Source organism: Hipposideros armiger, unplaced genomic scaffold, assembly GCF_001890085.2.
Source record: "Hipposideros armiger isolate ML-2016 unplaced genomic scaffold, ASM189008v1 scaffold_9, whole genome shotgun sequence".
In the NCBI taxonomy this organism is placed as follows: Eukaryota; Metazoa; Chordata; class Mammalia; order Chiroptera; family Hipposideridae; genus Hipposideros; species Hipposideros armiger.
Genome location: NW_017731359.1, coordinates 7,200,315 through 7,220,860, shown reverse-complemented (window position 1 = coordinate 7,220,860; position 20,546 = coordinate 7,200,315). Strand labels below are relative to the sequence as shown.

Here is a 20,546-nt window from a genome sequence, read left to right as displayed (position 1 = left end):
CCTGTATCTATACATACAGAAACAGATTCGTGTCCAAACTCTGGCTTTGCCACATTCTTCGGGCAACTTACTGCACCTTTTGTGGAACCTGTATCTGTAAAACGTAGGCTCTTACAGAGATGTGCAATAGTAGTGGCTATTCATTGAATAACGGTCATCATTGTAGTTATCTTTATTAATAGCAACCTTTCAAAATCATCATTTCCTTCTATTTCCCTCAGCAATCTTATAGACTTTGTAAATGGACCATAACCTCCCCCCTCCTCCCCAGATAATAATAATGGGTAACATTTGTTGACAACCTATGCCAGGTATCACTGTGGGATTTTAGACTCGCTCATTTAGCTCTAACATCCTCTGAATCAGGTCCTGTGGAAGACAGCACTTTCCCCAGAAGGCCAAAACACTACCTTCCAGCCCACATCCTGATGCTTTCACATGGCTATGTCAGTCCTCCCATTGAAAGAACTCCACTTAAATTGGGGCAGTCTTAAGGCTACAGTGGAAATGATGCTACAGTATTTCCAAGCCTAGATCACAATAGGCAATACTTGGTGTCCTTGGGGTTCTAGCTTTCAGAACCTATCCAAGGCACTCTATTATGGAGAGGCCGCCATGGAGAGAAACCAACAGCTGACACCAGCTCACCAGCCATGTGAACCGTCGGGCAAGTGCACCCTGCAGCCCCAGCCAAACTGTGCCCAGTTGATGCCATGGGAAGAGAGACAAGCTGTCTCTTCAAAGTTTGGCCCAAACTGCAGAGTCATGACAAAAATAAACTGTTAGTATTGTTTTAAACCACGAAGGTTTTGTGCAGTCTGTTACATAGCAATAGATAATGTATGGTTATATTCAGGCTAGAAATGAAAACACTAAGTCAGGGAAAGGTTCATTACTAGATCACATCACTAGCATCTCATAAAATACCTAGCAAAATAGATATTTTGTTTCTCAGATTGTGGAACTTTTTACATCTCCTGTTTCTCTCACTACCTCTGCTCTACGTTTTTTAGTTGTTGTTGCTGTTGTCTTGTTTTTGTTTTTTGCAAGAATGATATAAAGAACCTCCGTTGTTCTAGACGTTGTCTTCCAAGTTGAGTAAGCAGGAATGGGTGAGGGAAGACAGCTGGCTGCGGCGCCATTAGAAAGGGGAAGCCAAGCCCACCTACTTACTCTGCGGAAACTTTGGTGGGTTGTCATTGACATCGGTCAGCGTGATCGTCACTTTGGTTGTCCCTGAGAGTCCACCCATGTGGCCACCCATGTCCTTGGCCTGGATCACCACGTGGTACTCCTCCTTGGCTTCCCTGTCCATGTTGGGAAGGGCTGTCCTAATGATCCCTGGACAAGGGAGCAGGAAACATCACAGATACTCATTTGTCACAGCATTATAACAGAAAGAGTGCCAGGCACAGGGGATGCCAAGGTGAATAAAACAGTACCTGGGCCGGCTGAGTGGCTCAGTTGGTTAAGAGCTCGCTCAAGAGTTTGAGCTCTGAGCAACAGCGGTTTGATGCCCGACCCGAGCTGAGCAGCCGCTGAGCTGCCAACAGGTGGCAGGATGGCTCAGCTTAAAAAAAAAAACAAAAACAGTACCTGGCCTCACAGGAGAGGCATTTCACTAGGATAGTTAGAACCCAAAGCAGCCATCCCTAGAGTATTGTATAGATGTATGTTCCAGCAAATTGGCGTAATAACTAATATAACATTAAAATTGTAAATGCTGTACGTGTTGCACTGTAAATGCTAGTAATAACCTCATTATTCTCAGGTAAAACACTTGAATATCTTAAAGACTGAAATAATTGAAGGCCCACAGCATGGGTATCCATGATTAAACCCATGCTTTTGGACTGCTGGCAGAAGCTTTTGAAAGTTTACCCCTGAATACAATTCTTAGAAACATTTCTGTGGTTCATACTGAGTTAAAAGCAGGAGGCATATAGTTCATGCAGTACATTAAAATGCTAATAGTACTTTTTAAAAGAACGTACCAAATGGGTTAAAAATATGCACGATGCTTATACAAACATTTACTGTCTACTATCGTCAATCACTGATAACAATGATACATTAATGATTGAATTCTTCACGATCCCTGCTTATTAGCACATGATTTATATGAAAACCATGCTCACTTAAATCTCTCGGGAACATGTGTAAGCTTTTTCTCTGTGGATATGGCAATATTTATACTGGAACTATAAAGACTGCTGTGGAAGCCTTAAACCCTTACCCCTCTTTTACCCCCTAATGTTCGCAAGTTTCTCAGAAACATACTTTAATTCACTGGGGCCCATTTTCCTTATCTGTTAAATTATTTGGTAGGTTCAAGTTTGTGGCTCCTAACCATGTGCCTCTGAGACAAGGAAGGGTGGAGGTAGAGGCCCTCCACCAGTTTTTATCATCTCAAAAGTTGAGATGAAGTCCCACATTCACCCTTGATTAATCTGGAAAGGCTAAATGCAAATACTTTTTATGAAATCAAAGCAAGTAGCCACATAAATTGTGATCTGAAACAAAGTGGCTATAAATAAATGATTATATAAGTAAGTGGAAATAATATTGAGTAAGTGAGCAAAATATCTGACAGGTAAACTAGGTATATACATATAAACAGGTATATCTGATACATGTTAACAATAATAGTAAACACGAATTACTTGGAGGAGATTGGAAACGTGCTGCCTCCCAAATGTACTTGAACATCAACACCCACTCGCATCACTCTGCACCATGATCTTCAAAGCAAACTTTTGGGAGCTGCCAGTTTTACATCAGCCCTCAAGTTCTGTGATCTCCTCATTTGGATCCACAGTTGAATTTTAAGACAAAGTTTAAGAATTTTAAGGTAAATGCTTAAATGTAAGTTGACTTTTAAGATATAATTTTAAGATTACATTACCGTGACATGATGAAATACAGACAGAAATAATAACTATGGTTCATCAGATGTCAGGTATGTTCATAGTGTCTAATCCTCATAATACCCCTGTTAGGTGGCCCTTTTCATATCTGAGCAAATGGAGAATCAAGTAAGTTTAGAGAGCAGGCATGGGCTCCTTCTTCACAATGCATCACCAATCACAGCGGTGTCTGTGGTACCTGTCTGTGCTTCCACTGAAAAGTAGGGTTGTCCTTCTAGGATGCTGTACACTAGCTTGGCACTGTTTCCGTAGGTGGGGTCATCTGCATCTGAAGCTGTCACCTGGATTACTGATGTTCCTGAAAAGGGAAATACATTCATTAGCAACAGTCCCTCAGCTTTCCAAATTATAGTTCTAGTTTACAAAGTTTCACCTTCTAATTAAAAACTGAGGAGAACCCCACCATGATTCAACATGCTTTCATTTTTTGGGGGGTTGAGATGTAAAATCATCTTCCTTCTTTCCTTCCTAGTTTATTTTATTTTTTTTAATTCCCAAAGCTTAAAAATGAACTTTCTATATTTATAGTACATCCCGCTGTGCTTAGGAGTTAACATAATACTACGAACTCTATTGCAAAAACATTCTAAAAACCATTCAATTGAAATGTTCAGTGTATCAAATAATTAAATAAAATTCTTCCCAAAGAGTATAATAATGGATAGCTAATGATGAATTGCTCTTCACGAACGGACACAGTGCAGCCTTCCATCTGTAGCAGAGCAATATACACATCAGTTTATTGTTGCTTTGCATGTAATAAAATGGCTGCTCCTACTATGTTTTAATTAATTTATGCTATAAATATCGTGCAGAATGCTGTTTCCTACTGGCACCGCATCTTCCCCACCTCTGGCAGGTCTGGTAGTCACACAGCAGACACCACCAGTGGACATCTGGTGAGATGTGAGACGAGCATTTGTGGGTCAGAATGAAAGGAAACCAGGCCGTTGAAGGAAGATGAGATTCTGTTTTTCCTAGAAAAGCTTCTGTTCCGTGACGGTCACAGGTGTCTGAGGGCATGAAGTGTTGGGCTTTAGAGTGAAGGTACAGATGCTGGAGGGAGACAGCTAGCAGTTGTCTAATTCCCGGGTGCCAGGCACTGTTTGGGGCACATCTCATGTGTTCTGCCACTGTCCCTCAGCTCAGTATTTTTTTACATCCATTGCACTTGTGAGATATTGGGTATGTGTGGTATGAAGTTTTGCAATAATTTCTGGAAAGTGGGTTATTTCCAGAGTCAGGAGCCTAACTCCCACCCAGCAAACAGCCAAACCTAAGTTCTTCCCGTGAGATTTTTAGCAGAGGGGCAAGGCTCCATGTGGAAGGCAAGGGGGCCCGTTTACAGAATCTCTAACAACTTTTTAATGTTCAAGGTTGCCAGTGATTTCCGTGTGATGGAAAAGTAATGTCTTCTTTTTTAGAAGAAAAAAAAAGTACTTTCTTCTAATGTCTCTTCTGTCATTCGTTCTTTTGTGCTACCAGCCACTTTTGAGCTCTTCCCACATCATCAGGCACTATTCTAGGAATGGAGATTTATCAAGGAGAATAAGCTGTATTTTCTACCATCATGGTACAGCTAGGAAAACTATTCATTGTTATGCTTAATTTGTGTCTACAACTCCACTAAATCCATTACAGCTCTCTGTATTTCACGTCTGTGTTATTTGACCCTCATCATAGTTTACATGATCCTTATTTTATAGATGACAAGATGGAAGCTGAGAAAGATTTAAGAAATTGGGTTCACTTGGCTTGTCAGAGGCCACGATATGATCCCAGTACTGTCTGACAACACGCTCTGTTCTCATAGGCCATGACAGCAAGTCTGGGAGTCATCCCTAAGAACTGAGGAGCCCCCAAAGGCGGAAACAATGAAAATTCCCCTGGAGTACGCTTTTTGGTGACTGTCCTCCCTCGCTCCCCCCACCACCCTTCCGCTAGCTTACTTGCTGACACTATTGTCGCCTCTTTAATAATTTATTTGATGACTGCTATTTCTCATTAAAATCCCCAGGCGCCTACTGAGAGACTAAGGGACTGGGCAGGGCAAAGGGAGGAGATGGCAAGAAATGGCTCAGCATGGCTATCGTAAAGTGTGAGAAGGGTTTGACTTTACCTGGAGGGAAGCTCTATATGCAAAGTGGGAGGAGCTTAGGGTCCCAGGGTCACTTTACATCTCACTTTCCCCGAGCAGGTTGAGTCACATTCTTGGCGCTGGGTTTTTCTCATCTGTAAATAGGGGGGCTTGGCCTTGGTGATCCTTCATTTCATCTGAACTCTAGATGTCTTGATTCATATACCCAGACTCACTCCCTGATCAGAACAGCCCTGCTCACTGTCAGCAGGACAAAGCTTTGTTAACATGAGACAGGTTTGTCAAAAGAACACAACCACATGAATTCTATAAAGCCAACCGGAAGCTCCTGCCAGGAGAAGGTGGCCAGCAGAAGAAATCCTTCAGGGAATTATCCTTTTACAATGCAACGTGTCTTTGGTACATGATGAAAAGACCTACCTACTTCTGAATTATTCTAATAGATGGTGACATAGTGTCGTGGTTAAGGGTGTATTCTGGATCCACTTATAGCTCAAATGACCTCGGATACATTAGTTAACCTATTTCTAGCTTGGGCTTCCCATCTGCAAAATTGTCGAATAGGACCTACCTCATTGTAAAGATGAATCATTGCACAAATGAAATGCAAGAGTGCACGTAAATCATTAGTTAGCGCGACGCCTACGTGCAGCAAATATCATCACTGCTATTACTAACTGAACATCAACCAGCACTAGTGACTGCACACATATTATCTCTAATCCTGCAAGACTAGAAACTGTTCTTCCCATTTTACGGAGGTGAAAACTAAGGCCAAGAGTACAGATGTAACTAGTTCCAGTCATACAGCTAATTAGCGCCAGAGCCAGGCTGACCTGGATTCCAACATGTTCTTCCCATTCTTCCACACTTCCTCATGTTTTCTGAGTTTAGATTTTAAAACCTCAGGTTCATTGTAAATATTTGAGGCTAGGCAAATAAAATCGTTATTTGTTATTATGCCACAGAAAAATGCAGCGTAAGTTCTACTTCCTGATCTGGGAGAATGGGAACTAGCCCACCCCCTGCAGGGACGCCAGGCCTGCAGGCAGAATGGGCCCCCCACCCCCACTGTACGCACCCACGTTGGACCTCTCGGGCACGTTGGCGTGATAGGTCTCATGCAGGAACTCAGGAGGGTTGTCATTAATGTCCTGGACCTTGACGATGAACTCCGAGGGCGGCTCCAGTGGTCGGTTGGTGTCCCTGTCCACCGCCTGAGCCATCAGGGTGTACTGGGCTCTCTCCTCTCGGTCCAATGTCTTGGTGGCATGAATGTTCCCTGATTTGTCATCAATCACAAAAATGGTTCCGGCTCCTTCACCTGAGAGAATGTATTTAATGTTCCCATCACCAGAGTCAATATCGGAATGAAGCTAGAAAAAGAGAAATTGAGATTTGTAATTCCATGAGGGATGCTTGGGGAGATAGAGACCCACTTACATGCTATTTGCTACAACACGCTGCACACACACACACACACACACACACACACACACACACACACACCACAGGAGGGAGACATTCCTACCCCATTTTACAAAGAAGGAAATGGAATATTAGAGAAGATAATTGTTTTTGCCAAGGTGACCCAGCTGGGAGCAGTGAAGCCAGGGCTCAAACCTGAGCTCTGAATTTTTTTAAATTCTAAGATTCATGCTCGCCTTCCCTCCTCCCCACATAATGCACCCATACAAAAAATATATATACACATGTATATAAACATTTAGAGTTATTCTGAAAGAAAGATTTGCATGTTACAAATAATAAAAACCAAACATCGATGCAATAACTAAGCTTTCTCGGTTCTGATTCCCACTCCTTTGCATTCCCTACTCAGGCACATTCTTACTAGTTTTCTGTGGAATCCTCTAAGAGGACTCTATGCAGATGCAAGAATAGCTGCACAGATACGTAAATGCTCTGTTTATTTTTCTGCAATCAAGGGCCATAGTGCATACATCACTGTCCACCTGTTTTCTTCTGAGAACAAATTTGGGTGACCCTGCCAGATTGGTACATATAGACCCACCTCATCTACTGCATGGATGTTATTATCATTTCTTTTAGTGGCTCTCTTCCAAAAGACACTGACGTTTCCAGGATTTTGTTACTACAAACAAGTCACTGATCAGACCTTTCCAAAGGCATAGTGGTGACATAAGGGGAATGAGGATCTGGGGATGTGCCTGGAAAGGGTGTGTGTGGGGGTGGGGGGTGGGGGGGTGATGGCCCGATACATAAGCAGCTTCTCAGACCATAGGAAGCATCTTAAATATCCCTAGGTTTTCCCCCTCCTTTGACCAAGCCCAGAGAAATGACAGTACTTGCCTAAATCCACACATGGCAGGGCCGGGGCTTTCATAAGATGGGACCCCACTCCCCAAATACCACGTCTGATTTTCCTGTAGCAATAAACTCACCCTCCCTTGTTGTACTACCTCAATTTCTTCAGCTTTCATCTTAATCTGAATTCCTCTACTCTCATTATGTCCTTTGTGGGAAAAGATAAGTATTACTTTCACCATTCTCCTAGGTTTCAAGAGTAGCTGAGAGGATTGATGCTACTTACTACATGAGAAAACCCAGTATAAACTAAAAAGCTTGAGCTTATTATTATATAATAATATGAGGTGGGATCAAAAAATATGGTGAATGCTGCTACTGAGTGCCACCCAACGAAAAGGCAGGGATCTTCAATATGGGATGCAGTGCACTGGACCTTAGTAACAGTGTGTGACAAGTTTCAGCTTGCTTGGTGCAGTCAGTCGGGTATGAACTATGGTTGAGGGAAGGTGTGCCCTAAATCATGGATCACAAACAAAGCATTAACATGAAATGGGCAAATGGATTCATCCTCCATCATGACAACATCGCTTCTGGTACTGCAAGTTCTGTCAAATAAAAACATTATGGTGTGTCCTCATCCACCTTATTCACCAGATCTGGCACTGTGTGACTTCTGTCTTGTCCCCAAAGTCAAAATGACCATGACAGGTAAATGTTTGAATCAATTCAGGACATCGAGGCAGCCACAACAGCGCAACTAAAGATATCACAAAAGAGGACTTCCAGAACTGCTTCAGAAAGTGGCAAGAACGATGGGATAAGCATGTTGGAAGTGAGAGGGAGTATTTTTTTGGGGGGGGGTTAATGACAATGTATCTTTTACTGTAATAATTTTTTTAAATTTAAACATTCACCATATTTTTTATCACACCTTGTATCATATTATTTTACACTTACTATTAATGCACTTTAATTATTATTATTATGAAACCAAGGCCTTGAGAGCTTGTCCAGAGTCACAAATCAAGATTAAACACATTGCTTTTTAAGATTTTTTGTATTGTTTCAATTTCCCCCAAAAAATTCTAATTGATCTACAGTGCCTCAGTAAAACACCAAATAGCTCAGGGAGGTACCTGTAGGTACATATGAATTTGGCAAAATCTTGGGAATTAAATGGACATTATTTCACGATCAAATAACTGAAAAAAAAATTTAGACACACTGCTCATAATTTTTTCTTGTTTTCAGATTTCAAAGTTGGAAATAAATTTGTTTTTCCTCTCCAACAAAGGTGATAATATACATTTGACAACAGTATTTATTAGGTTCGACACAAAAAGCTTGGAAAACCATTCAGTGCTCTCAAGGGATCTAGCTGCTGAGGCGTACACAGCCAATTCCTAACTCCAAAGACTGATGGGTTCCCGTCTGCACAGCACAGCGTGACACAGACTGTGCTTCCTGCAAGAAATCTGAAAGTCCACAGTCTGCCAAATTCCACTTTTTCAGAGCATCTTAAATCACTCAGCCTTGAAAGTCATCAAATCAAAGGTTATTAGGGAGCCAGTCATTTAGCCTACCCACCCTCTTTGCGGGGGAACTATAGATCAGCACTATCTCAACAGGAAGACCCATTGGATCCATGCACTTGATTTCTTTCTCCCCCATCCAACCTGACATCAGACTCATTCTCATGGGCTTAGGTTTTAAACATCACTCACTACTGCCCTTCCCTCCCCCGCCCCCGCCCTTTCCCTGTGCTCTCTTTTCGTAGGCATGGCAACTGCTTGTTCCATGGAGATGCCAAAATGGCTCTCCAGGTCCCGTGCCTTCTGCAACCCGCCCCCCCCACACACAACACACACGCTGGTCCCCACTGAGAAAGTCCCCAAGGCAGAGGTTCTGTTTTCTTAGAACCACTCATGCACAGCTCTCCACCTTGTTCAAGCTACACAGCCGCAGCCACGGCTGAGGTCTCTGCTTCCTCTCTGGGCGCACAGCCCATCTCCTCGATGTAGGGACTCCTACATGCCAATGACTTCCCTGTGCTCCTGTTTCCCACATCGACTTCTATTTGGGGTATGATCTTTCCATTTGGGGTACAAATGAGTAAAATTCCTTTGGTCTATCTCTTTAAAAAAAACGTTTTTTCAAACTTGAACAATACTATTGAGACATGAATATGTACCTCCTCCAAATATGTCAATTTCATAAATGGAGAATGCTGTTCTCATGTTAAAGACCAACTAAGGTAACTTCATTAGAATCTATGGGGCTTAGAAATTAGCACCCCTAAAATCTACTCGTGTCCCTTTCACCCTTTACTGGATAACACCTGCTTATCTTTCGGGTCACAAGTTATCATGTTCTCCATGACACCTTCCTTCATCCCTCCCAATGTTACACTGTAAATTCAAAATCACTTGTATTGAATTTTGTGATTACCCTACTCCACAATTTAGTGTTTTGTTTTTTTTTAATTGCTTAGGTAAGACTCTTGAGATCAGACTCTTCTACCCTACTTTACCATTTGCCTAACTCTGCACCACCTGCACACAGTAGGCTTCCTGTTCTTATGTATATGAACACCTATCTCCTTGTAGTCAGTGGCACTGTTCTCTGAAAGGCGGCTGCATGTTTTACCATACATGGTAGTGGGCAGTCAGTTTTTCAAACATATTTTGGACTCTCTTTGTCCCCTTGCACTTTTTTGCAGGAGGTACACAAAGAATGCAGTGGTGCTAGGACTCACGCCATCCCCACTGGGTTTTGCCATCCCTAAGCCAAAGTGGATAAAACCCCGCCCATTCTGATGACACATCCATTCATCTCATCACACATTTTACAGCGGCTTCCCCAAAGCTGAGCTTTAGTACCAGGACCTGGGGATGCAAGATGATGCTATCCCTGATGGCAAGCAGCTTAGGGTCCAGGGAGGGAGATAGATAAACAGATATGTGTAAAACAAAAAGGAAGGCTATGATAAAAGGAGTTGAGAGGGTGATGGGGACACAAAGGGGCATCCAAGTTGGGGTTGGGGTGTGGTCAGGAAAATGCCCCCCCAGTTGGAGAGTGGTTAAATAAATAGTCACCACTCCCATTCAGTAACCTACTGGGCAGCCATTAAAACAGAATTCTCATGGTAGAACATTAAGTGGAAAACAGAAATGTTCTTAACATGGGTAAGTCTATGAATTAAAGAAAAAAGGTTGGAAGGATATATGAACAACAGTTTTACGGTTCTTGCTGGATGTCCAGCCAGAACGTTCGTGTTTTCCCGCCTAGATTCCCCCCCCCCCAATCCCTTGTATTGGAATGGCGGAGGGAGGAAAATAAGCGCTGACTGAGCAGCCTTACCCTGCCCACGAGCACGGGGTCGGGCCCGGTGTACTCCTCGATGACGAAGAACTGGTTCCAGACCCAGCCTCGTTTGGAGCGCTGCAGCACCTGCCCCTCCTTCCCCTTCTCGTGGTGCCCGTGGAAAGAGGGCCGCAGGTGGCCCCTCCGCTCCGCAGTGAAGGCCTGGCTGTGGCACAGGACGCCCAGGCACACCAGGGCGGCTTGTAAACAGTAGTTCTCCTTCATTTTTGGTTACGTGGTAGGCACAGGAGAATGCAGCTGTCACCCCTTCCACCAACCGCGCGGCGGCCTGGCCGATGGTGGCCTCCCTGACGCGTCACGCAGACCTCCGTGGGAATGGAATGTCTCTGCTCGCTGAGCACATCACGTCAGGGCTGCCCACTTCCCCCGTCGGCTTCTGCGGGGCGGAGAGAAAGGGCAGATTAGCTAGCGGCAGGCTCGATCCTTACTTCATCTCAACTCCGTTCCGTAATTTTTTTTTTACCCACGTGGGCCGTGTGGGCACTTGACTCTGGGTTCTGAGGAAGCAGAGGAGAGTAAGAAATAGAAACTGCTCTCTGGCAGCTTACCACGTGGTGAGTGACAGGAACAAGTACAACACAAAGAAATTCCTTGAGGTCTATATGAGGATAAAACGTGTGTGCTGTGGAATCCAGCTGCCCAGGAGTATCTGTTTTACCACTTGTTGGGTATGGGTTTGGGGTAAGCTAACGGTCGTCTTTGGGCTCAGCTTGTTCATTTATGAAATCAGGATGACACCTGTACTCACTGCAAGGTGGACAAGGGGATTAAATGAGTACTCCCCCTGAGTCTCAGCACAATGGTGGTAGCACTCCATATTTCTGTTATTACTGTTGATCATACTTCTGCTTGGGTATGTTTTGTAAGAGGGAAACTTAGGGCAGTATGGCAGTCCAGGAGAGGAACATATAACTGATGGGGACTGAGGATGGAGATGACAGCGAGTGGGGGCAGTGGAGGGAGGCTTCCTAGAGGAGGAGATGCCTGGGCTCCACACTGAAGTGCGAGTTACTGTGATAAGAAGGGAGTGGATGGGAAGTCCATACAGGAGAAATAACATGCCCCAAAGCCCAGAGCTGGTCACAAGCACAGAAGGTCCCAAGATATCCAGCATCACTGAAGGAAATAAGGAAGAAGGAAGGCAGCGATGGTCTTTGCTAGATAAGGGAGGTGGGGACAGATCCTGAAAAACCACTGATGGGCACTAAAACATTTGTCAGTGAAATAATGGGTCAGGTTCTCACTGGTGGCTCAACGGAGGCTGCAGTGTCAATTCAATGAGCAAGATTTGCTCTTGTCTGATAAAGGTCCACTCAAGAAGCTAAAGATCCTACCTTAACATAGCAGTGTTTCAAAGGATACTTTATAAGCTCTCTCCAACTAGGAGAAGCAAAATTAAACAGCATATCCTACCAACTGGTCCAAAGGGCTTGTTCCTGACACCCAGCCATGACTCAGCAACTCATCAATAGGAAGGATGAATGGCTAACACCTTTCTATGACCCATGTAAGTTTCTGATCTATAGTTCACTTCACCATTCTGGTTCTTCTCTCTCATCCTTAACTTCTGCCTCAGGGTCCTGGGCTTCCTCATTGGACTTCTTCTTTCTAGTGTTGGAATCTCAGTTTTCCCCTCAGGAACTTCTGTTGCTAGTTCCCCTCTATTAAGACCCCACACTTTCTTCTGGACAATCATACTCTCTCCCTGGAGTGCCACCCAGACTTCAGTTAGAGTCCTAGTTCCCAGAGCCAGACAATCCCCGCCCCCACCCCCACCACTAATGTGACGGACTGTCAGAAAACTGTTGGGCATGTAGGATGACACATTGATATTGAGGATGACACTTCATTTCAGCACCGATGAGTTTAAATGAATTTGGTGAGATTCCTGAGCATCGTTAAGAATAAAATCCATCATCTAATTCTTTGCTTCCTAGTTTAGATGAAGTGGTGGGGGGAAGAGGGGAACAGAAAGGAGGATGGATCTTGGAATAGTGGAATCTGCCTAGATCTGGAGATCAGACAGACCTGGATTGGAATACCACTTCTATATCTTACAATCACGGTCACCTTAGGCACTCTGAGCCTGCATGTACACATCTGAAAACAGGCATTACAAGAATTTCTGCACACATATAGGGCCGGACACAGAGTGGGGACTGGGCGCACAATGGGTCTCTTCCTCTCTTCCTAGAGTGCCACTATGCAAGCCTGCAAGTCTCACTCAGCAGAAAGAAGTGCTCTTGCCTTGCAGATCAAGATGCCCAGAAGAGGGTGGTGGGGTGCTTTTTCTAAAAGAAGAATTGAGGATTAAGAGTTACATGGGATGCCACAGCCATCTGGCCTTAGTAGTCTAGAACCCTTTCTGATGGCCTTTGACTTCACCAACGCAAGCCTTTCTGTTTCATTTGTAATATAGCAACATGGTATCTGGAGAGACCCAGATGTGCAGTTAATTTCAGGTAACCATCTCTGCCCCCAGCACCACTCTATGATGCGTTATGTTAGTCTCTTTTCAAGGTATAGTGAGCTTTACTATCTACTGTAGACAGATGTTTTGGGATGTGTGAGGGGCTGTGTGGAAGAAAGAGAATGATTAAAAAGGCAGTGCCATCATTTAACAGCTTCACCCTCAGACTTCAGCATTTATAATACATCAAATGTTATTTCTTGCAACTCACACTAACTGTGGGAAAGGACAGAGAGGGACCCAGGAGGAGTCAGATCCTAAAATGAAGCAACGTGAAACAATAGGAAGATCCCTGAGGTTCAGACAGGAAGCTGGAGATACGGTTGAGAGTCTGCCACTAGCTTGTCACTGGACCTCATCCGTTCCCCGCTTGGTGGCTCTGCCTCCTTCTCTATAAAATGAAATCATCGGGTGCCATTTTCTACACGTGGTTTCCAACTTCACAGTCATGGTTCGAGCTCAGTGAGAGATGGTGTGGTATTTCTTCTGATTCATCCACTGTCCCCTTACTAGACTGAATGCATCTTAGTGGTTGGGATTGTATTTTAGTCATGATTACATGTCCAGTGACTGGGGTCTTCACAATAGGCCTTCAGTAAAAGCTGAATGCATGATCTGAATCACATACTTGAAGTTCAGACTTGATATTGCCATCACTGAATCTCAAGAAGAAGAAATAGAAAGGAACAAGCATATGGTGCAACAAGATTCCTGCCCATTTTACACCATGCCAAGTATTAAGTGTTCATTCACACGGTGATAAATTATTCTTGCATATAAACTGTGAAGTGTATCTGAAAGAAAGGGTTTAATTAGAGTTGAAATTTCTGCACCTCTGTCTTCTGGCTGCCATTTTCTGTAAAGCACAATTATTTCTGACACTAAAAGTGTTGAAACTAGATGACAACTTTTTTTTTCCTTTGTAAAAAAAAAAATTCTAGTTTGATACTAATGAACTTGAGTTTCCACATGACCAATAAACAATAAACCCTTTGTTGAAAAGATGAAATCACCTGTTTTCTTCTGCTGGGAAGAACAGCAAAATCAACTTGCTTCTAAAAGTAATCCACTGGACCCGTTATTTGTAAGTGCTTATGTGACTATGTGATACATATATGAAGTTATTTTAATGATCAATCTCTGGAATGTGTAAGATGAATTTTAAGACATGATTTTAAAAAGTTTATTCAATTTCAGACTGAAAATTTACTTAACAAGAGCTTTTTCTAGCCACTGTTCTAAAAACTACAAATAGTAACTCATTTACTAATTTCTATAACAAACTTAGCAATAGGTACTATGAATATTCTTATTTTAAAGGATGAGGAAACTGAGGCCCAGATAAATGCAGCAACTTGTGCAAGGATGTGCTTGTGATAAACAGCAGAGCTGGACTCTGAACCCGAGACATCAAGCTCTGGATTCGGCGTTCTTATAACAAGTGAACAATAGCAACTCTTGCCATTTGTTTGTTTCTGAAGTTCACAAGGAAATGATATGGACACAGTGATAAAAACACGTGATCTAGAAGCCACCTAAAGTAAACCAATATTAGGACTTGATAATATGACTGATGAAAATAATAATGATTAACCTTTGTCCATTGTTATTATCTGTCTAACGCTCTTCTAAGTGCTTTCTATGAGTTGAGTCATTACAGTTTCATGATCACCACACAAAGTAGTAGTATCATTATCCCCATTTTAGTCCGAGGCATAGTAAGATTAAGTAATTTCCCTGTGGTTACAGAGCCAGCAGGAGCTGGGACATGAACCCTGGATGTTTGGTTCCAAGACTCCAAGACCCGCTTTCTCATAATCCTAGGTGATGCTATCTTTAAAAGAAGGCTGCAGATCAAATATAGACACACATCCCAATACACACACAATAGTTTTAGGATGAAAATAATGTATGGCTTGGTGGCACTGGTGGCGGGGGCAGGAGGGAGTGGGATGCATCAGGAGTAATACCACAACTAAATTATTAAAACCAAGCCAGAAAGAGGAAGACGAAGCATTTTATAGTAATGACCAAAGTGAAGACAAACAGGGGGTCCTCCCATCAGTCCATCACCCACACTGTGCAATCCGTCCTCACACAGCACCACGAAAACCAAAGTTAATCTTTGCTTTTTATTGTTCAACCCATTTCAGGATTTTTAAACAGACAGGTTAAAAAAGATGTGTTCAGGGGGAATTATTTCTTTCTTTAGAAATGCTTCTAAAATCTAGGGATCTGACTGGCGTCTTCAATGGTAGAGTTTGCAGGGATCCCGCATGAAAACGAATAGGAGACGGCCCTCCTAAGAAGACCTTGACATTGGTAATAATTAGGGAACTATATCAACGCTCTAATTGGTTTTAATAAAGACTCCCAACGCAGTTCCTGAACAATCTTTCCATTACGGCACTTGCTAACAGGGCGCCAGGATGCATAAGTATGGAAGCTCCGCTAGAACATACAGGAGGACTTTATTTTATGATGGGAGCTTATTGCTTGGAAGGAAACATAAGCATTGTTGAAAGTCGCAGGAGTAATAACATGACAGGAAAATGGATTTGCAAAACCACCAGCTCTAAGTGGAGGCTCGCCCTTCTATCTTGAGAGCAGATAGCCCGTCATAAGCTACTGCGCCTTGAGCATAAAACTCGCTTGCTGTGCCTGCTTTTGTCTCGGTAAAAGAAAATGACATATGCGGGTGTTTAAGTATATTTGGACTCCTGCTAGAAATTGTTATCGGCTGGAGAAAGAAAGACGAAAGTGCTTAGCAGAAAGCAAGCAGCTTTGGTTTTTCAGCTTTCTCCTCCCCACAGAGCTGGAAGGATCAGACTGGCTGACCCGTTCTTTTCATTTCCAGGGAGCTAATTTACAGTTAAAGACACGTTATCATTACATTAAGAATATTACCGCGGCCCACACCAGAACTCAAAACTCCATTCGCAGTGTCCCCTTGTCGGGGGAGCTCAGGGGCTCTGGTCTCCACTTCAACAAACACAGCTTTGTAACCAATTGGGTTCTATTATGCAAATTAATTCAAGCATATTTTATTCCCCGTTCAGATCTCATCACTCAGCCCTGAGCTGGTCTCTAGTTTCAAATCAAATCACAGGAATTATGCCATGTCTGTGGAAATCATACAGAATGGGAGAGGAAGTATTAAAAGACCTACTGAATCACATTTCTTATTCCCCGATTTCTACACTTGGAACAAAGCAGAAGCTTGAGGTAATAATCATTTCTGCTCCGGTGCAAAATACACAGCCAAGACTGCAAAAGGGCCTCTGTGTATGTCGCTCCACTCTCTGATACCAAATTCAAATGTTAAAGGATGCAGCCAATATCAGTGACCATGACGCTCTCTAAGGGCGGGTGGAAATTTGAAAATGGCTCCCCTGTAAATCCGATTCTCTGCTTCTAGTGAAATAGAGAACCATAGGAGGTCAGCACTGGAAGTGAAAAGTTCACTCACTGCCTGGTGTTGGGCAGACCTGGGTCCAAATCCTGGTTCCGTCACTTACAGGCTACATAAAATGAGGTGCTGATAGTAAGGATTACCCTTGACCTAGTGCCGGCCAGTCTACTCAGGGCTTGGTACCTACCATTTTATTGTAGTTTCACCACAACTTGATGTAATATCACCCAGATTTTATCTACAAGGAAGCTGAGGCTCAGAATGGTTAAGTAAATCATCCAAAGGTAAACCCTGAATCACTGCAGAGGATGCAATTCAAATTCAAGTTTATGTGACTGTAAAACCCATTCTTTGGCTTTACTTGGCTCCCAAACTCTGGGAGTCCCTGAGCCTCATCTTCAATGCAAGGCGATTGCATGATCCATCTCCGTGGACCACCGGAGCTCCAAAACGTATTTGATACTGAGCATCAATCATCTTTATTTAGAGGTGAATACCATTTATTTTTAAGTATGTATAATCACCCTTTATAGTCTCAGGCTCTCATGGCCACAAAGTATCATAGTAATCCAACTTAAGTCTGTGGACATGAAACATATAGAATCATTCAGTGATTATTTATCTCTTAAAGTAATTAAATCACCTTCAAATGATAAGATGGTGAAATATAATGTGTGCAATGAAGAACTTATTATTTGTGCTTTATTCACTCCTTAAGATATTCTTTTTCTCACTGTAATATTTTTAAATGTTAATCATTAAGATTAATAAAATATACCAACACATACAGGAAATAACATTGTCAGCAATGTCATCTCAGACTACAAATAAACACTCTATATGAATGTGTAGAAAGAGATTTTATTTCCAGTTTTTCTTTTGCATGAGCTAAAATACCTGAGGGAAGATTCGAGCAAAATTGGCAATTGATAATATGCTCAGCGTACTATACCGCCATTCATTGTATCAGAGGCCTATATGTAAACTTCCCTTTGTCTCAGAGCAATAAATATCTATAAGGCCTTCTTTATTTGCTGGTTTCTTCATTCAGCAATAACTTTTCGCAGTGCCAGGCCTGGGTTGGACCTTAGTGACACTCAGGCCGCCATGAATCTCTGATCTTTAGACTCTACTCAAACAAAGGTGAGACAGTTGTCTAAGCAGATGAATGACAGTATGATGTGATCGGGGCAAACAGGACCATGTACAAAAGCACAGGATATGTGACCACATCTCTGCAGGTGAACTTGTACCATCTCACTCTTGTCTTCCGGTACTTGTCCACTCCAGCCTTTGCCAAGTAAACACCTATGCCCACAGTCTGCAACATCTAGTGCTTCCACCTTCACCTTAAGTGATAGCCGACTGAACCACATCTAGTCCGATGACGACCAAACCTTCAACCGACCATTGATTGTTTCAACCTGTGTAACCTGGCTCAAAATGATAAGCTGGGTGCTATGAGATTCACTCAGGAACTTGAACGAAAGAAAACAGGAAGTATTTGTCAGTAAGGGAGCTGAAACAGGAAGCTTAGGAGACACCTGGGGGATGGAGTAGCCAAAAAAGGACATCCGACAGCCAATGATCCAGTGAAATCAAGGTTATGAGCAAGTCAGCTTTAAACCAAACAGAAACAAACATGGCCTTCTGTCCCTGAGCCATGCAAATGGCAGAACGCATGGCCCTGTTCTCTGAAGATCTTGGCAATCAAGGACCACCCACCAGTTGCTGTCTCCACAGGGCCCAGAACTCATCTGTCCCTGAAATTCTATGTCATTTGCAATGATCTCTGCATCCAGGAACAATAAGCATCCTGTACATGAGCTAACTTTAGTGCTTCCTTTTATCATCAAACAGCAAAACTAGCAAACTACAATAATCAAGAGGAAAAAGTTAGGTCAAGTCTTCTAGTCAAGGGTGAAAGACTGCATCTGTGGAGATCATCTGTTCAGCTGTAGAAGATGCCTCTTCTCTGAATTTCCAAGGAATACTGGAAAATAGGGAGATCTCTACAACAGAAGTCAGGACACTCGTGTTCTAGCAAAGGTTCTACCACTGAGCACCTGTGCAACCTCAGAAAACTATTTCTTCCCCTGGTGCTAAATTTCTCCATCTATAAAAGAGGAGGCTGGCCATAGCCCACTGAAAGTCTCTCATGTCTGCAGGAGCCTGTGAGTCTGCTGTGCTGAGACTGAGCAACCTTCCCTGGATGGAGTTTTTCATCTCATTTAGAAGGTCTGGGTCCCAGCTGGCAGGACCACTCCATGCACAACTCCAGGAGGCCCCACTTACATCACATATAATATATATGAGGTCCCCGCTTACATTACATATAATAGGAATGGCATCCTCTGGGAGAAGGCAATGCAGAGCCCTGCTAATGTGACAGGTTCTGACCCCAGCATTAGGAATCAAGACTTCCCCTGATGGACAGTGGGAAGCCATTCAGGACTCTGGTCAGGAGATTGATGGAGTCTGAGCTGTCAGAGGTACACAGGAGAAACTGATATGAAAAAGTGCAGTTCTGACAAAATGGTCGAGAGCATGAGTTCAGGAGTCAGATGGGCTTAGCGGGTTAGAGCTCAAAAGTTACTACTACTCACTAAGTGTGTGAGTATGACTCAACCTCCGCGTGTCTCCACACTGCCGTGTTAAAACTGAAAAACACTAGGACTGGTTTTAAGGAGGGAGTGCTAAGATGAAAGGAGATGATGCTTGGAGAGAACTTTGTAGTCCTTGATATGGCCTGGCACATAGTAGGTGATCAAGAGGACACATTAGGAGTTTTGATCCATCAACAAGAATACATAAATAGGTACTAGAAGCCCCGGATACACTGATATAACACGTAATATACATACAATATGCAATTCAACATACAACACGCAAAAAGGTGCAAGCCTTCCCAAGGGCTCCAGGAGGGGCTGTTCATTAAAAGGAGATAAAGAAAATAATACTGTAACAAGGACTGCTAAATACAATGATATCAACATTTGAGGGAGATGAGATATAGCGTTGTCCAATAGAAATATTGGGTTGTCAGAAAAGTCACGACATATTTTTTCTGTTTTTCGTTGCAAAAATGCATCATGACTTTTCCGACAACCCAATATAATGTGAGTCACATGTATAATTTCAAATTTTCTAGATGCTACATTTTAAAAAGGTTTTTAAGTATATATTTATGTTTAACCCAGTATGCCCCAAATTGTATCATTTCAAAATGTAATCAATATATGAATTATCGCGCTACTTTGTCTTAAGTCTTCAAAACCCGGCATGTATTTTAAACTTATGGCACATCTCAGTTTGGAGTAGCCATATTCCAAGAGCTCAGTAGCTGTATGTGGCCAGTGGCTACCATGTAGGAAGCACAGAAGTAGAGGATTCTGGGGTATCTTAGAGAAGAGGGTGTATAATCAGGGAAGACTTGCTGAGGTTGCTGCAATAGTTCAGGTGAGAGGTAATATGGTTCTGAACTAGAAAAATAAGCCTCAGTGGAGAAAACAGGGTTATTCTAGGAACCATTCAGATGTGGAGGGCCTGGGGAACTGGACAACTGAGGAGGACAGAGGATAAGCCTGCAGTCCCAGGAGATTGGGAAGATCGTGGTGCTGCTCCTGGGCTTAAAAGGAGAAGGGGCTGGTTTGGGGGTAAAGCGCATGAGTTTGGTTTTAAGCATGTTATGCTTGTGAAGCCAGTGGACTGGCGCTCAAGTGGAAAGTTCAGAGTGGAGTTAGGATCCCACATCCCACCAAGAGCAGGTATCAATGTGACCATTTCTGTTTCAAGTTTGGACATTTTGTTGCATCGTTCGGTGTTAGAATAGGATGACATCTTAGAGACCTCCCACCATCAGTCCCTCTTCAGTAGACAAATGGGAAAACTGAGACAGAGAGATGATACCGTGTACAAAATAAAAGACAAATTGGACACAACCTAAACTCATTTTACAGAGGAAAA

The 20,546-nt window shown here is 42.9% G+C and overlaps 1 protein-coding gene across 4 annotated transcripts in view; it reads right to left on the bottom strand.

Moving 5' to 3' along the window:
* The window catches only part of CDH11 (cadherin 11), a 154,541-nt gene that overhangs the window by 40,086 nt on the left and 93,909 nt on the right, over positions 1-20,546 (bottom strand). For all 4 annotated transcript variants that reach the window (XM_019656547.1, XM_019656577.1, XM_019656569.1 and 1 more), the window contains exons 3-6: positions 10,675-11,074; positions 6,107-6,401; positions 3,106-3,225; positions 1,174-1,341 (exon numbers count right to left, since the gene is read on the bottom strand). In XM_019656547.1, coding sequence (XP_019512092.1) covers positions 1,174-1,341; positions 3,106-3,225; positions 6,107-6,401; positions 10,675-10,902 — 811 coding nt within the window. In that variant the 5' untranslated portion in view covers positions 10,903-11,074. The remainder of the gene's footprint in view (positions 1-1,173; positions 1,342-3,105; positions 3,226-6,106; positions 6,402-10,674; positions 11,075-20,546) is intronic.